We start from the raw sequence: 17418 nt of genomic DNA, 5'->3' as shown, positions 1-17418 counted from the left end.
ATAGTCCTAGAAAAGTGCTAGTTTTTTCTTAATATGACTGTCAACCAGATCTTCGGCAAGTTAATACAGCCATATTTGTTGAGATTTGGAGTGTGTTTTAAGGCTTCTGTCGCCTCTAAGAACAATCTCTCTGATTTATACGGGTTTCTGTGTAGTACTTTTGTGTTTTTCCAGTTGATCCTGTGTGCAGGGGTATCCAGAGCATGGTCTGCTAGGCCCGACTTCCCATAATGATAATTCCGGACGTATCTTTTATGTTCGCTGATGCGGATGTTCACAGTTCTTCCTGTTTGACCGTAGTAGGCTTGATTACATGAGCAGGGTACTTGGTAGACTCCTGGATGTGATAAAGGAGGAATGCTGTCCTTGGGTGAGCGGATGAGGGTAGCTAATTTGCTACATGGTCTGAATGTAGTGCGTAGTTTATGTTTATTGAGAATTCTTGAGATCTTTTCGGATGTGCCTTTAATGTAAGGGATGGTGACTGTTTTGTTGTAGTTCTCTGTGGTGGATGGTGGGAGGGGTTTCTTAAGAGTGTTTAGTATTTTGTTTATTTTATGTGGATTGTAGCCGTTGGCCAAGAAGGTGTGGCGTAAGTGAGTCAGTTCAGCAGTAAGAGCCTTGTCATTGGAACAGATTGCTCTCACTCTATGGGTTAGCGTTTTTAATATGCCATATTGTTGAGAAGGATGATGGTGTGATTGTTTGTGTAAGTATCTACCTGTATGTATCTGGGAGACAGTCATATTAAGAAAAAACTAGCACTTTTCTAGGACTCTAGTAATATATGATAGCTTTTTTTTTTCAGATAGAGGGTGCCAAAATCAGGACTCTAGTCTTTGTGTTGCTGCTACAATTTTGTTTAAGTACACCGTGTTGTTATAGTCTTGCGTATTGTGACAAACAGTGTTTTTGTGCTCTGAAGATGCTGGTTATAACACCAGCGAAATATCAGCATTAAGTTAATAAATTAATTATTTACTTAGTTTCTGTGTTCTATTATACCGTTAAAATAATAAACAACATGTTCGACGAAAACATAAGTCTGTCAACACGTTTATATTATTACTGTGGTATATTTTTTGCTTAAGATTACGTAATTTGGTAGACTAGAATAGTTAGGAAATTTCCAGAAGGGAGAAGAAAATATTGAGCATGATGAATTTGCATAGACATATAGGGACAACCTGGTTCTACACTAATATAAATGTGGTATTAAAATTCTTACAAACTGCTGGACTAAAATTTGGCAAAATGAAATTATACAAAACAATAACTTTTCTCCTGCTGAGTGGAATTATTGAATTTAGCATATTTACTGAAATGTTTCCTCAACTCAGTTTGGGTTTTAATTGGGCTATTTTAGTGAAAAATTATGTTAAAACAAAATTATATTATGGTACCATGCAAGCAAAACAATCACATAAATTATACTATATTTACTTTTATTCTGGTTTATTTTCATGAAAGAGTGATTAAACAAAAGTTTGCATATGAGATATCTTCATGATATCTAGGCCACCTGTGTATAGAGGCAGTTGACTTCAAATGAAACTGTAGTAATACCCTGCTATTATTATTAATACTAGACCCTCCATGGAGGCAAAAGGCTTATGACAGTTACACACTGCCACACACACACAGATCTGATCAAACTGTGCTTTAAGCTTATTCAGCATGTTCGTTTCACTCTCAGACAATGCATTCCACTCACCTACCACTACACTCTTTGAAAAGAACCTGCTTCTTGCTCATGCCCTCTTTATGCAGTTTCCAGGTAAGTCCTCTTTTTCTACTCATTTCCCATTCAGTGTAGCATTTCTTCCATATTAACATGGTAGCAACTCTTTATCATGTTGGTAAGGAGATGTTTTCCCTCTCTCCTCCTATCCATGATGCTCTGCAAATTGCATTCTCTGTCTTCAGACCCCAATTTTCCACCATGGTCACTCTTTTCTAGAACTTTTCTAATATGTCCTCATTCTAAGAAAATCAGGTGACCAAATCTGCACATGCTAATCTATATGAGGCATGATCAAATCCTTATACAATGAAACCATAACTATATTTCTGTGTGCCAAGGTTATCTGCATCATTGCATTAATCTGATGTGATTTCAAAACTCATTTATTTCACTACATTTTCACTATCATACATTTCACTATTTACATTTGGATAAAGGATATCACTAGATATCCTTTATCCAAGTGTAAGGCCACAACATCTGTTTGACATCATTTAGTTACCAACTTTCCAGTGCATTCATCACATTGTATTACACATGGTACCATCTTCGTTTAACACGTTCGCTGCCTCGCTACTTCAGCACGGTCTGTTCCTGTACGCCGAGCAATTTCACTTCTTCAAGGTCAGTACGGTAATCTCGTTACCGGTGGCAAGCGTCATACGAGTATACTCGTAGTTGGCTTGTGCAGAGCATATACCATCTATGAGAATACACAGTTTTGATGCTAGCTCCACAAGTCAAGCATTTTCACTTCTTCAAGGTCAGTACAGTAATCTCGTTGCCGGCGGTAAGCGTCATACGAGTATACTTGTAGCTGGCTTACCAACTACGAGTATACTCGTAGTTGGCAGTGAACGTGTTAACAAACCTATGTTTATCATTTCAGGATATACTGCTGTTATCAACTCACTTATCTATCTACTTAGCTCTTACCAATCTCTCCAACAGCTGAACCAGATAAGCAGATCGGCCTATAATTTGTAGCCTCATCCTTATCTCCACATTTATGATATGGAACAGTTTTCTCTTCTTTCTCACCTTTGGGATATGTGCTGTTGCAGGAGTCTTATTAAGCAAGTATGCTAAGGCTGTCATTAACATCTCTCAAGTCTTACTGCCTTCTTGACATCAAGTTTATTTAATTCCTCATATACCTCTTGCTTTCCCACCATCAGTTCATCTCCCATTCACCCTAAATTTGAGCTCATGATGTTACACATATCAGAATGAAATACACTGATAAGTTGTTCGTGAATACCTTGACTATGTCCTCTACAGTTATTCTTTCCCCTACTTGCCACATATTGAAAACACTTTCTGAGCTGAAATTAGCAAATCAGTGGACTTGATATGCTAATTCCTGCTCATCTGCTTTTGCTGTCCTTACAAAATGAGTTGCCTTCATGCAACTGATTATTATCATTATTCAACTTGTGCTGTCTCTGGAGTGCTTTCTTTCCAGATTTCATGCTTAATCCCTTCATCCATTGACACCTATAATAAACTTAGTTTAATCTTTTATCCAGTGTAAGCAAACAAAGTTCGCGCCTGAAGTATCCTCAGGAGTGAGGCAACGTGTAGTAAAGGTGGACTAAGCTCTCATCACTTGTCTTAGTATCTCCCATAATGCAAAGCACATCTCCTTGCAGACATGTATAATGCTATTCATTAAGGGAAGGGCCACTACCCAGACCGGTTTCAACCTTGGGTATTGGCCCTAACCTTAATGCATAACATTATATATGTCCACAAGGAGATGTGCTTTGCATTATGGGAGATACAAACTATAAATACAGTACATTATCTTCAATTTACGTCGATTTTAATGATCTTTAATTTTTTGAAAAAAAAATATTCGGAATTAATAGTTTTTTGCATAGTTTCATATATAAAAAAAATTCACCAGCATATTTTATTAAAAATCAACAAATTAATTAATCCCTAAATTAAATTATTTCAGTTTAAAAGCAAAAAAAAAAAATCATGAAACTAATAAGTAAAATTTGTTTTACTATAACTTCACTCAGTGACGCACTGGACACAGAGGGCAAACGAACTTATCTCGCTGTTCACAAATCAGAAAAAGATGAACCAAAAACAGGAACACGTGTTTTATTGCTGCAATGAAACACGTATTCTATGGCTACCCCACCGTGGGCCAAAACAGGTGAATTCATAATAAAATTTTAAGATGGACAAAGTTTTCCATGGTTGAGGATTTAAGGTTACATATCTCAATCACTTTTACGATTATAATTTTTGGAATTTTTTACTCGAGCCTGGGGGAAGTTCCCCCCCCCCCCATCTGCAGATGCCCATGACCATATGATTGCAATTTTTTTTTTTTTATCAATGTATGAAAGTTTTGAGAGTGCATAGTGCATCAGCACTCATCTTAATTGGTCCAATGCAATTAATTGCAGGATAACTTTCAATACTTCTGCATAGAGTGGAGGAACAATGTGTTTGTTTTAAGATTTATTAGAAAACAACAAAGGAGAATGCTATAGTTGGTTGGTATATTTGAAATACTCAAAGATGAAAATATGTTAACTATCATTTATAAGACACGTTAGAATTGGAAATGAAAAGAAGGAATAAGTGTGAGTAGAAATACTTTCATTAATGGTAAAGGAATTATTAATAATTAACATTTGTGATATGTGTGTCCTATAAGTTGCTGGGTAGAGTGAATAGCACAGTCCTATAAAGTCTAGACATGAATAAGTGAATTTATGATGGCATAATTTAAAAAAAAAAAAGAAAAACTTATGAGGAGACAGAATGGCAGGAATAAATATTGTTTCATGGAGCAGCAAATCATCTCTTAAAATTTGTTGCCCATGTTATGTGTATCCCTCTGGTTTGTGTAGTGAGACTCAGTATACATATCCGATCATTATCGGAATTATTCACACTTTCGAGAATCCTACATTCATTTTTTTTTTTATTTGGTATCAGCGGTTCTTCTGTCTTATCAATCTTACATATGCTGGTATTTTGTTGTAGATCAACAATGTCTTATAATACAGCATATTCATTTTTATTCAGGAATAGATTTTTATTCTAGAATAAAAATGTCTCTATATCATTAAAAAACTTTGCAACAATGCTATACTGCATAGCAAGAGAAACATTTAGGGAAATTGGATGTTAGGGAAAAAAGTTTTTTCCCCTAACATCCACTTTCAAATTTTCAGTTCCAGAAAACATGTGTAACAGCTGTTTGTAATACAGCCATCGGATACAGAAAGCGCATGACAAGTGACAACATTCAATTGGATTGGTTGACACAATAACTAATCACAGCAGCTAGGTACTGGGTGAGCTCAAAATGTTAGCTCACCCAATCTCGCCTTCTCAGCGGTTTTAAAAATACTAAAACGCTAAGAATTTGACTCACTGCGCCCTCTTTACATCTTTTTGAAGGGCTCAAAGGTGTATGCATTTTAAAAGCATACCTAGGCTATTAATGTGAATGTGATGCAATGTTTACGTGGCGAAAAGTGCCCTCTTCATGAAGCATTAGTGTAATAAATTTAGTTTAATCCTTTATCCAAGTGTAAGCAAACAAAGTTTGCACCTGAGGCAACTCGTGGTAAAGGTGGACCAAGTTCTCATCATTCTTTGTCTTATTATCTCCCACAATGCAAAGCACATCTCCTTGCGGACATGTATAATGGTATGCATTAAGGGAAGGGCCACTACCCAGACCGGTTTAGACTTTTATTGAGGTCTCATCAGTGGGAGTCAGAAGCATTAGTATATTGTGTTAAATTTTAATTCTGCAAACAATTGGGAGAGTCTTTAACGGGAATAAATGCAAAAATATAATATCGATGATACTGATATTTTGTGGATGAGCACCACACACCTGGAATATTTGTCCCTGCTTTTTGAATAGCTAGGTTAACATTGTTGGTTAAATTTGTCCATAATTTAGCAATAGCTGCTTTTCTGCATAAGTTAGGAGGTGCAATGTTACTGATGACAGGGAGCCAATAATTTGCTGTAGATCTTATAGTTCCTGTTATTCTCATTGTTTTAATAAGTATGTCCACCTTAGAAGTATGAACACTGTTGAGCCATTCTGAGGAGCAGTATTCTGCAATTGAACAAACCAAGGCCAAAGCTGATAGACATAAGGCTTCAGCATCTGCCCCCTAAGTTGAACCCACCAGCTTTTGAATTATATTATTACAAGTTTTTATTTTCTGAGCTACTTTCACTAGGTGTTCTTTGAATGTGAGTGTTCTATCTAGGGTAACACCTAAATATTCATGTGCACTATTAAAGTTCAGTAATGTAATATTCAAGAATATTCTTGCAATGGTAAGCCACTTTCACAGCAGATCAAGTTTCATCTAGAATTAGAGGAAAGACTGAAACTACTCTCATCTGTAAACAGTACATTATGCAAAGCACATATCCTTACGGACAGGGAAGGGTCACTACCCAGACTGGTTTGAGTAGTGAGAAGGGTCACTACTCAGACCTTTATTGAGGTCTCATGGGTGGGAACCAGACCCAGAGGTGATACTAAGTTTAAAGTAATGCAGAAGTCATATTTTCATATATGAATAGTTAAAAGGTGTCACACCTTATTATTAAAATACTCTGGATTGCATTATGGGGTACTAAGGCAAGTTATATGAAGTCGTTAGCTTCTATATACAAGTTGCCCCAGTCCTGAAAATAATTCAGGTTAAAGAAATTAAACAAAGTATATAATTTCTTGGTATCTTTAATTTATAATATAACCAAATGGAAAAACTTCCATCTATCTGTAATCCAGAGTATTTTAATAATAAGGTGTAATACCTTTTCACTACTCGTATACAAAAATATGACTTCTGCATTACTTCAACCATAGTATCTCCTCTGGGTCTGGCTCCCACTACTGAGACCTCAATAAAGGTCTGGGCTGAAACAAGATCTGAGTTGTGACCCCATAATGTATAGCATTATACATGTCTGCAAGTCATCCAATATGTGCTACTAAGGCAAGTGATGTGGAGTCATTAGCTTCTATATATGAGTTGCCCCAGTCCTAAAAGTACTTCAGGCACAAACTTTGTTTGCTTACACTTGGATAAAGGATTAAACCAAGTGGAAAAATTTTCAACAGCCCCTTTGTATCTTGTCCAATTTTTATGGGATATAACACTACTACTGAAAATGTGCTCTATGATGAGCTGTGGATAAAGGGACGTAGACTGCACCCCTGCTTATATGCTTGAAAGCAGCCTGCTTTCAACTTTAGTTGGCACCCCCCCCTCCAATAAAAAAACACCTTTAAATTTTTTTAAGTATTTCCTCCTCTGGCGCCTTTACTATCCAGGCGTCTGTGTGCATCGCACACACATTGCACATATGGCCAGCACGCCCCTGCATATAAGCCTACTTGTCGCAGATGTCATGCTATAGTTTGTCAAGATATATGCTTACCTGTGCTTGAATGGTGCTGACTTGTAAGCTGATCTTTTATGGTGCATTGATTACTTTTGCTGTTATAATCAAAAAATCTGTTTTGCTTCATGCTAGAGTGATGATGTCCTCTTAGCAAAGATCTGGAACACATTCCATTGGTTTGGAACAATGCCCAAAGCCTGGATACAATACTATGTGAGATTACAAGCTCTCTAGCAATATCAGCAATTCTTTCCAATAGTTTTTCACTACGTGAAATCCTTCACAAAAAGCACTTCCTTCAAACACAATTCACTTAGTGCAGCATTTTGTCTTTAATCTTGTTGAGTGCTACCATGTGACCCCTTTGTGCGTGATTCATTCATATGTAAATATGAGAGAGTATGATGTATATGTGTGTGACGCACCTACACACAAAATGGAGAACTCTTCAAGCCTGTTTTGTTTCAAGTGTACACTGTATCTGAGAATAAATGGCATTAATGCTGTTCACAGATTTGTGAACAGCATTATCATTAATCTGTTCACAAATATCATATCATAATCTGTTACTGTTGTGAGGGAGGAACAGTCAAGAAACTCATCACTGTTCCATCAACTGGTTTATATATATAGAAACTTTGAAATACCCAGAGTTGAACACAAAATTAAAGAACTTGATACTCTTTGGTAGGAAGATAATGTTTACATAAATGTACATTATCTACCTACAGTATATTGGTGAATAACATAAAATATCAGAGCTAACATATATAGATAAAAGACAAAGTTCAGATTTTTTAAAAAAAAAATCTAAGTTGTTCCTCTTATGCGAAGTCGCAGTCTACAGAAGGAGCTATAGTTTCCCCTTTGTGTGCAAGTTTTTCATACCAGTAATTCCTGGAAAAAAGAAGCTACTTCTGAGGATTTTCATAATATCCATCAAATAGTGATATATTAAGACAACAGTAATTTATTTTTATTATTATATAGGATAATTTTTGAAAAGAATCAAAGTTAAGCAGCTTTTAGAAGTTGATTGTACACTCAAATGTTATTCAAGAAAGAATTTTAGTTTGAAGACAAGAATTAAATCTTGAAAACTCAGTTATCAACTGAAGTAAATATTGTTTGATTTGGTCAGAAAACTACATGTCTGCATGGATAGAAAAACCAGAAATCAGGAAGTTCAAGAGGCAGTTATGGAAAAGAAGAAAGCATATGGAAAATTTCTTCCATGTCAATCTGATAACAACCCCTGACTAGCTTATATTTCTCAATAATATCCTTTTCCTCCTATTCATGAGACTGCAACTTACATACTCCACATTCCAAAGACCACTGACTACCTTTGTGAATCTTCTCTGGACCCTTTTCAACATATCCTCATCCATGAAAACCTGGCAACCAAATCTGTACACAATAATCCATATGAGGCCTGATCAAGGCCTTATACAATGGCATCATCATTAACTTCTCTATTTCTGCATGTCAGGGTCCTCTGCATCATTGCCATTATCCAATGTGATGTTTTCACAACTTATGCAACGTTGCCCCTGAATTACAGGTCCTTGACCACTATCACTCCCAGATTTCTCATTTCCTCCACTTCCTTTAAGGTTTCTCCACCAAGTGCATACTTTGCAACATTAAAGTGATAGTTCCACTCACCTGTCCATTCATATAATCTATTCAAGTCCTCTCTGATAAAGCCATAGCATCTACTTGACTCTGCATTGCTCTCCCCAGTTTTGCATCATCTGCATATCACTAGTTAAACCCATCTCAATATCATTAACATACAAATCGAGCAACCCAAAATTGACCCCTGCTGTACACTTAGTGACCTTTCTCCTTCGGAATACTGCACCCCCATATACAACTTTCTGATACCTATCTGACAGCCAGTCACTGATCCATCTCAGAAGTCTGTTATCCAATCCCATCTGTTTCAATTTATTTACCAGCTTGTCATGTGGCAGTCTATCAAAAGCTTTTGCAAAATCCAAGTACACTACTGTATATGCATCTCACCTGTCCAAGGTATTTGTCACCTTGTTATAGTACATAAGTAAGTGAAACATGGTCTTCCCTTAATAAACCCATGCTGATAACCACAGAGAATACTGCTGTTATCAACCCATTTCTGTATCCTATATATATATATATATATATATATATATCTTATATCATAAATAGAGAAATCTGATGTGGAAATGATAAAAACATGGCAAAAAAAAGTAAAGTAAGAACTAATAGATACATCAAAATGCTAAAGAATTCAGAAGAAAAGGTCACAAAAGGTACTAGGGAAGAAATAGAGTTTATTGAATTTAGAAAACTAGTGAGAAGAGAAATAAGAAATGATATTAGAAGCCGTAATAGAAATTATAGAAGAGAATAAATCATTGAAAGTAATAAGAAAGGAAACCGATAAGGGAAAGAACTGGATTACATGTCTCAAAAATAAAAACAAGGAGATCAAATACAAAAGAAATGAAATAATGAAAATATGCAGAGACTTTTATACTAAGGTGTATAAAGATACCTTGGACCTGCTGAGATGATACCAGAAATAATGGTGGAAGAAGTGGAGAAAGTAATTGCAGAAATGAAATTTAGCAAAAAAGTCCAGGTGAAGATGGAATACTGGCTGAACATCTAAAGGCAGAAACAAGGACATCATGGGAGGAACTGAATTTGTTATTTAATGACATCATCAAACAACAAAACAATGCAATTATGGTCCTAATCCACAAAAACAAGAAATAAATAATTTCAGAGAAATATGCCTATTATCACAAATACATAAACTGTTTTCAAAAATGTGCTGAAAAGATTAATGACAAGTTGGATGAAGCTCAACCAGTAGAGAGCTGGTTTTAGAAAAAGATTTTCTACAACAGACCATCTTTATAGATTACTCAAAAGCTTTTGACTCCATATTTCAAGATGAAATGATAGAAGCATTGGAGAAACAGAATATAGAAAAGAAATATATTAGGCTAATGAATAAACTATACGAAAAAAGCAGCAGCGACATTAAAACTTGAAAACACAGGAAAACCATTCTGAATACAGAGAGGAATGTTGAAAGTTTTTTCCACTTGGTTATACTATAAATTAAAGATGCAAGAAATTATATTTTCGGTTTAATCCTTTATCCAAGTGTAAGCAAACAAAGTTTGTGCATGAAGTAACTTCCTAGGCAACTCCTATATAGAGCCTCATGACTTCACATCACTTGCCTTAGTATCCCATAATGCAAAGCACCTATCCTTACAAACATGTATAATGATATGCATTATGGGAAGGGTCACTACTCAGACCAGTTTTAACCTTTATTAATGGGATACTAAGGCAAGTGATGTGAAGTCATGAGCCTCTATATATACAAGTTGCCCAATCGTGAAGTTACTTCATGTGCAAACTTTGTTTGCTTAAACTTGGAATCAAGGATTAAACCAAGAATATAATTTCTTGGCATCTTTAATTTATAGTATAACCAAGTGAAAAAACTTTCAGCATCCATCTCTAATGCAGAATATTTTAGTCATAAGGTGTGACACCTTTTGGCTACTTGTATATGGAAATATGACTTCTGCATTACTTCAACCTTGGTATCACTTCTGGGTCTGGCTTCCACTGATGAGACCTCAAAGGTTGAAACCGGTCTGATTAGTGACCCTTCCCATAATGCATAGCATTATACATATCTGCAAGGATATGTGCTTTGCATTATGGGACACTAAGGCAAGTGATGTGAAGTCATTTGTTTCTATATATGAGTTGCCAGGTCCTGAAAATACTTCAGTGGACAAAAGAATGGCTAAGAAGAAAGAGTTTTTGACCAATGAACATATGACTATACAGAGAGGGATTTCAATGTAATGCACGTGCTTTACCCCTTCCTTTTTATTGTTCTCTGCTCACACTGATATCATACAATATATGACACAAAATATCCATATAATAAATGAATCGTTACTATGATACATGTGCAATTCTATAATTAGTGGTACCTGTTGCACTGACTTTGCAGGGTTTTGTTGCTTCCCTCTTTGCTACATGTGGTACACATAGTTTGCTCACAGTTGATAGAATCATTAGAGAACTTGTTCTGGGTTGCTTAAAGAGTAGTAAATAGCAGATCTGCCAGGAGTTCTTCTACATTATAACTGTTGTATTTTTAATTTGGTTTGATGTTGTAAAGAAAACACTTTTAAAAACAAATAATTAGGAACAAGGCAGACTAATTTAAATAATCAATTCAAATGTTATATAATTTGTAAATCCAGATGTAAAAATAAAGCATGGTTTCATGCCTGGTAAAAAAAATCATCTACCACCTAAAGACCTCTTAGTATTTTTATTTTTTAATTTGTTCTATTAGTTCGATACCTATAATTACACATTTAGTTATCATTTTGTCTTTGTAGAATGTTACCAAAATATTTCTTCTCTTTCCTCATTTTGATTTTTCCTTTTATTGTTAGGGTAAGAAGTAGAGCAAAGTTATTTAATAAGATATGATAAGTTGTGCCTCATTTTTCTCATCTGGTAAAATAGCTGACTAGAGTTAGAACATAAAATAACTTAGTTGTTTCAATGATAATTCAAGGACTAACATACATTTCCTAAAAGCATGCTGTCTTTTAAGTATTTACTAAGTACAATTTGTTTAGCATGCGGTTATTAACTTGTTGCTTAATGGGTTTTCTTAGATATGGACACTACTTGAAGGTCACTGTATTCTTACTTTACAAGGCCACCATGATGCTGTTACTTGCCTCCAGTTTGATAATTCCAAAATTATAAGTGGATCGTTAGACAGAACAATTAAGTTTTGGAATATCACCAATGGTCACTGTCTTAGTACATTAGACTGGATGAAGTCAGAAGGTCACACAGGTGTAGTCAGGTGATTTTTTTTTTTTACATTTATAAATATTTCAATATATTATATATATAAACTTGCATAGCACAGACTTCTGTGGTTGCTGCTCAGTATTACAAAGTATGTCTACACAAATTTATTAATAACTATTCTACTTGTTGTATTCATACTGCCTTTTTTCAAAACAAACTGACTAAAGCTTAGCATCTGTCTGCTGCACCATCTGTATGTCTGTTCAAAGGGCTCCGTATTTGTGGCTGCACACCTGAGCTATTAACGCAAATGTGATGCAATGTGTACATGTCGAAAACTTCCTCTTCAGGTAGCATTAGCATATTGTGCTTAATTTTAGGGATCACACAAAGCCAGAAAACAATTAGGGGAATTTAACAGGAATAAATGCAAAAATATAATATTGGTGATATTACTATTCCATGGGTGTGTAACTGCATGCCTAGCACACCCAGAATTTACATTGTCTTATAAACATAAGTTGTATACATGTCATATAAACATAAATCTGACTTGCATTTTTCTCTTAAGAAGTGGAGTGAAGACATTATGTAATAAAATATATTTTCCTGAAATTTCTAACGATATTACACTTGGTCTAATGTAGGGGGGGGGGGGGGGCTAATATTTTTTGTTAATGAAAAACAAAAGGTTTTTATAAGTCTTGACCATAGAGCTCATATCATCTGCTCCTCTGATTTCCTTCTGTTAGACAAACTGAATAAAATTAAAGGCATCTGATGAGCAATGAATACAATAAATTTACCATTCAAATAATTATCATCCTTCTACCAGATTACAATCCAATTCTTAAATGACATAATTTCTATACTTATTATCATGAAATTTCTGATTTGTATCCTCAGTGATGTAGAGGAATATCTGTAGTACTTCATGAAAAGTTAACATTATTATTAACAGTTTTACTCCAACTGAGTCAGTTATCTTAGGACTTCAATATTGTCAGCTCTTATAGTTTTAATAGAATATATGTACAATATAGTTCATCCAATGTTACATGGACATCAACAGGGGGACAGACTGCTAACTACATTCAAAACACTAATCGCAATGAATCAAAGTGTGTATATACTAGCTCATATCTTGGTCACAGCTGAAGTATGACATTACACTATTCGAATTCAAAGGAACAATTGTAAAAGTTGCATAGATTAAAAAAAAAATAAATAAAGGATGAAAATTATCAGTAATATTTTGAATGTTAGATTTGTTGTATCCATTACTCATCTGCTTGCTTTTAATTTTATTAAATATATCAAAAGTCTTGACCATAGAGCTCATATCATCTGCTCCTCTGATTTCCTTCTGTTAGACAAACTGAATAAAATTAAAGGCATCTGATGAGCAATGAATACAATAAATCTACCCTTCAAATAAGTATTGATAGTTATCATCCTTCTACCAGATTACAATCCAATGTGAAAACAATTTCAATACACTACCTTAAAGTAATAAATTTAGTTTAATCCTTTATCCAAGTGTAAGCAAACAAAGTTTCCACCTGAAAATATCTTCAGGACTGAGGTAAGGTAGTGCAACACCAGGCAACTCCGAGCAAAGGTGGACCAAACTCTCATCACTCCTTGTCTCAGTACTCCCATAATGCAAAGCACAAGCATGCTTGTGCTTTGCATTATGGGAGTACTGAGACAAGGAGTGATGAGAGTTTGGTCCACCTTTGCTCGGAGTTGCCTGGTGTTGCACTACCTTACCTCAGTCCTGAAGATATTTTCAGGTGGAAACTTTGTTTGCTTACACTTGGATAAAGGATTAAACTAAATTTATTATACTCTAACCAAGTGAAAAATAAACTTCCAACTACCTTAAAGAAACCTCCAGACAAATAGCATGGATTCTTCACAAATTCAATCTATACACTTCTTTCAAACCAGCTGTCTTTCTTTTTACCATCTACAAACAATACATTACCACCTATTTCCTTATAAGGAATGCAGAGAACTGACCATGGCTTCTGACCTAATGTCCAATCCTCACCTTCTCGTGTGCACCCTGTTGTGTATCTACCTAGTTACCGAACGAAGAAGGGCTGGCAATTTGGAAATTAGCCAACCAGCAGGTATCTTGCTCATGTCATCTTTGCTGTTTTGGACACACTGACCATTCTGCCTTGATTAAAATCTAAGACTATTACATTTTTGAAATCCAACGGGTCTGGCCTTACTTCTCTTGCTATTGACACTAGGCACAGAGTTCTTTGGAATCAGATGAAACTTCATTTCAGCAACTTCAAATTTGATCATCTTTTCCAGAAATATGAAATTCTATGAACCTCAGTCACTCAGACTGCATGCCAATCTCTGAGTTTTGGAAAGTGATCACTCTTAACTGTTCATAATTTTTAAGCTAATTATTTTTTATCTGGGCTTAAGAGTCAAAGCTGTATAATTGAGAGGAGACCTCCACATAGCCTTTAAAGGAATGCAGAGAACTGACCATGGCTTCTGACCTAATGTCCAATCCTCACCTTTTCGTGTGCACTCTGTTACCCCTTTCAGTATCTACCTCGATACCGAAGGGCTGGCAATTTGGGAATTAGACAACCAAATTGTATTCATTATTGGCTTAAACCACAATATAAAATGATGGTACAGCATGACAGCATTTCATGCCAGCTGAGGCGTTGCCAGGGAACCAGGGCGAACAGTGAAAAGTCGACTACTGGAACAAATCCTGAAACACACCCCAACTCAACATCACCCAAGTTCAAGATTGGTACTATCAGTATAAGAAGGCTGAATGGAGAAGAAACGGAGCTAGCTGAGGAATTGGGTAAGTATCAGATAGACATAATAGGGGTAATGAGACAAAAAAAAAAAAAAAAGACAAAAACTGGTGAGATCTTTCTGAGCAATAAATACAAAATGTTATATTCAGGGAAAAGAAGGAGTAGCTATAGTATTCAACACTAAATAGAAGACTAACTTCTTGAATGGCAGACAATATCAAGTAGACTGATGTGAGCAAATCAGAATGGGGAACTGGACAATGAGACTTATTTGAGCCTACGGGCCCACAAAAGGCTCTACTAAGGAATATTTTGAGGCTTCAGCGAAAGTAACTGACACAATGAAATAGGAAAAGTTGCTCCTTGTTGGGGATCTAAATAGCAGAGTAGGAAATGATTGTCGGACTTACAAAAATATGTTGGGCAAATTTGTAGAAAAGCTAATAAAAATGGCAAATACCTGTTCAGGACATGGACTGGTTATTACTGACACAATGTTCCAACATAAAAATATGCACAAATTCACATGGAAAGAAGAGACAAGGAATAAAAAAAGTATCATTGACTATGTTATTGTTGATAGTGATGTTTTCTCCCTGGAGCAGGACACTAGAGTGTACAAAGGATTTGAAACTGATCACCATTAAGTGTTCAAAATGAAAGAGTTTGAGAGCAGGAACCAGACCTTGGAGATTCAGTGGCAAATCCTGAAGAAAATATCGATTCTGCCAGAGAGGCATGTGTGAGGTTGTTTGCAAGGATAGAAAAATCAGAACTCTATGGTGGATGCAAGAAGTCGAAGAGGCAGTGAAGGAAAACAAGAAAGCATAACAAAAGTTCCTGAAAATAAGTCTGCTTGTGCTCTTAGAGAATACAGAAACAAATGTAAGAAAGCTAAACAAAAGTGATGGGAAGACTTTAGTAAGAACATTAAATATCAAGAAGGTGGCAAGATATTTTGGAGGTTGTTGAAAGAGTGCTGTAAAAGGAATTAGAGCTCATAAATATGACATGAAAACTGGAGAAAAAAGATTTTTTCTCCAGTTTTCATGTTTTGATTTTTCTATCCTTGATGTATGGAGTAATTACTTTGAAAATTTGCCAAATGAAACAAGTAGTGACAGCACAGTGATTAAAAAACACTCAACAAGCATGCAGCTAAGAATACATATCCATACTTGAAGTAGAAAAAGCCATCAAAATCCTGACATGTGGAAAGGCAGCTGGAGTAGATGATATTCGACTAGGAATGCTAAAGTTTGGAGGTATAAAAGTCTTACAGTGACTGCACTGCATAATTCAGAGGGACGAATTCCAGATGATTGGAGTAGAGATCTCATAGTACTCATATAAAAAGGGAAATAAAACTGAATGTGAGAATTACAGGAGATATTTCTCTGAGTGTTCCTTGTAAGATTTATGCAAGTATACTTGAGAAAGGTTAAACATTATTGTTTAACCTTTATAGTGAACAAATGCTTAGAGAGGCACTTGAGGATGTAAAAGGAGGAATAAAAATAAATGGAAGAATCATTAATAACTTAAGACATGCAGATGATGTAGTGGTGATGGCAGAAAGTGAAAATGGATTAGAACAAATTCTTCAAAGAATTGAAAACTCCTGTAAAGAGTACGGACTAAGGATTAACACAAAGAAGACCAAGATAATGATAATGGGCAGAAAAACAGGAGATAATGTGGAGGAAAGATTTCAATATTTAGATAGCTGGATCTCAGAGAAAGGAACTTCAGAGTTGGACATTAGAAATAGAATAGGCAAAGCTAAATCGGCATTTATGGAAATGAAGAGAATTTTAATAAACAAGAATATTAAAATAGGTGTTAGGGTTGGAATAGTTAAAGCAACAGTTATGGAAACGAGTCATGGACACTCAGAAAGAGAGAGAGATGGAAAGAATTAATGCATTGGAAATGTGGTGTTATAGAACGATGGAAAAGATTAGCTATACAGAGAGAATATCAAATCAAGAAGTTTTAAGAAGAGTTAGGATAGAAAGAACACTGCTCAAGAATATTATGCAAAGAAAGACCAGATTTGCAGGACATCTTCTGAGAGGTTCTTTGGGACATCTGACAAGAATTATATTACAAGGGAAAGTTGAGGGGAAGAAAAACGTGGAAGACAAACTAGACAGTGGTTCATTGACATTGTGGAATGGACTGGTTTGAGAATGACGGAGATGACAGACCGAGAAAAATGAAGGAGAGCTGCTCATCTGCTGCAACCCTCTTGCTAGAGAATGCTACTGGATGACGATACTTGAGAAACGGTTGAAAATGATTGTGAAAGGGAAGCTTGGTAAAGAACAAGCTGGATTCATGCCAAATAGACTGTTGGGATCAGATTTTCACTTTATGACAAATAGCTGAGAAATCATGGGAATATAACAAAGATCTGTATTTAAGTTTTGTAGATCTAGAAAAGGTGCCAAGAGAGAAGCTATGCAAAACGCTACAGTTGTATGGTCAGTGGGATATTATATCAAGCAATACTTAGTCTTTATTTGAGTTGTAAGTCAGCAGTTGGAATTGAAGGAAGTACAGGAAGATAGTTTATTGTTGAAT

The 17418-nt window shown here is 35.5% G+C and overlaps 1 protein-coding gene across 5 annotated transcripts in view; it reads left to right on the top strand.

Moving 5' to 3' along the window:
- The window catches only part of LOC150108908 (uncharacterized), a 295478-nt gene that overhangs the window by 187505 nt on the left and 90555 nt on the right, over positions 1-17418 (top strand). For all 5 annotated transcript variants that reach the window (XR_016550111.1, XM_090410920.1, XM_090410911.1 and 2 more), the window contains exon 11: positions 11881-12077. Coding sequence is in view for 4 of the 5 variants with exons in the window: in XM_090410920.1 (XP_090267046.1) it covers positions 11881-12077 (197 nt within the window). In the remaining variant the exon portion in view is untranslated. The remainder of the gene's footprint in view (positions 1-11880; positions 12078-17418) is intronic.

Source organism: Typopeltis vanoorti, chromosome 2 (assembly GCF_054136105.1).
Source record: "Typopeltis vanoorti isolate ZY-2024b chromosome 2, IOZ_Tvanoo_1.0, whole genome shotgun sequence".
Classification (NCBI taxonomy): Eukaryota; Metazoa; Arthropoda; class Arachnida; order Uropygi; family Thelyphonidae; genus Typopeltis; species Typopeltis vanoorti.
Note: the sequence above shows the minus strand (reverse complement) of the source record. Positions and strands in the feature narration are given on the sequence as shown.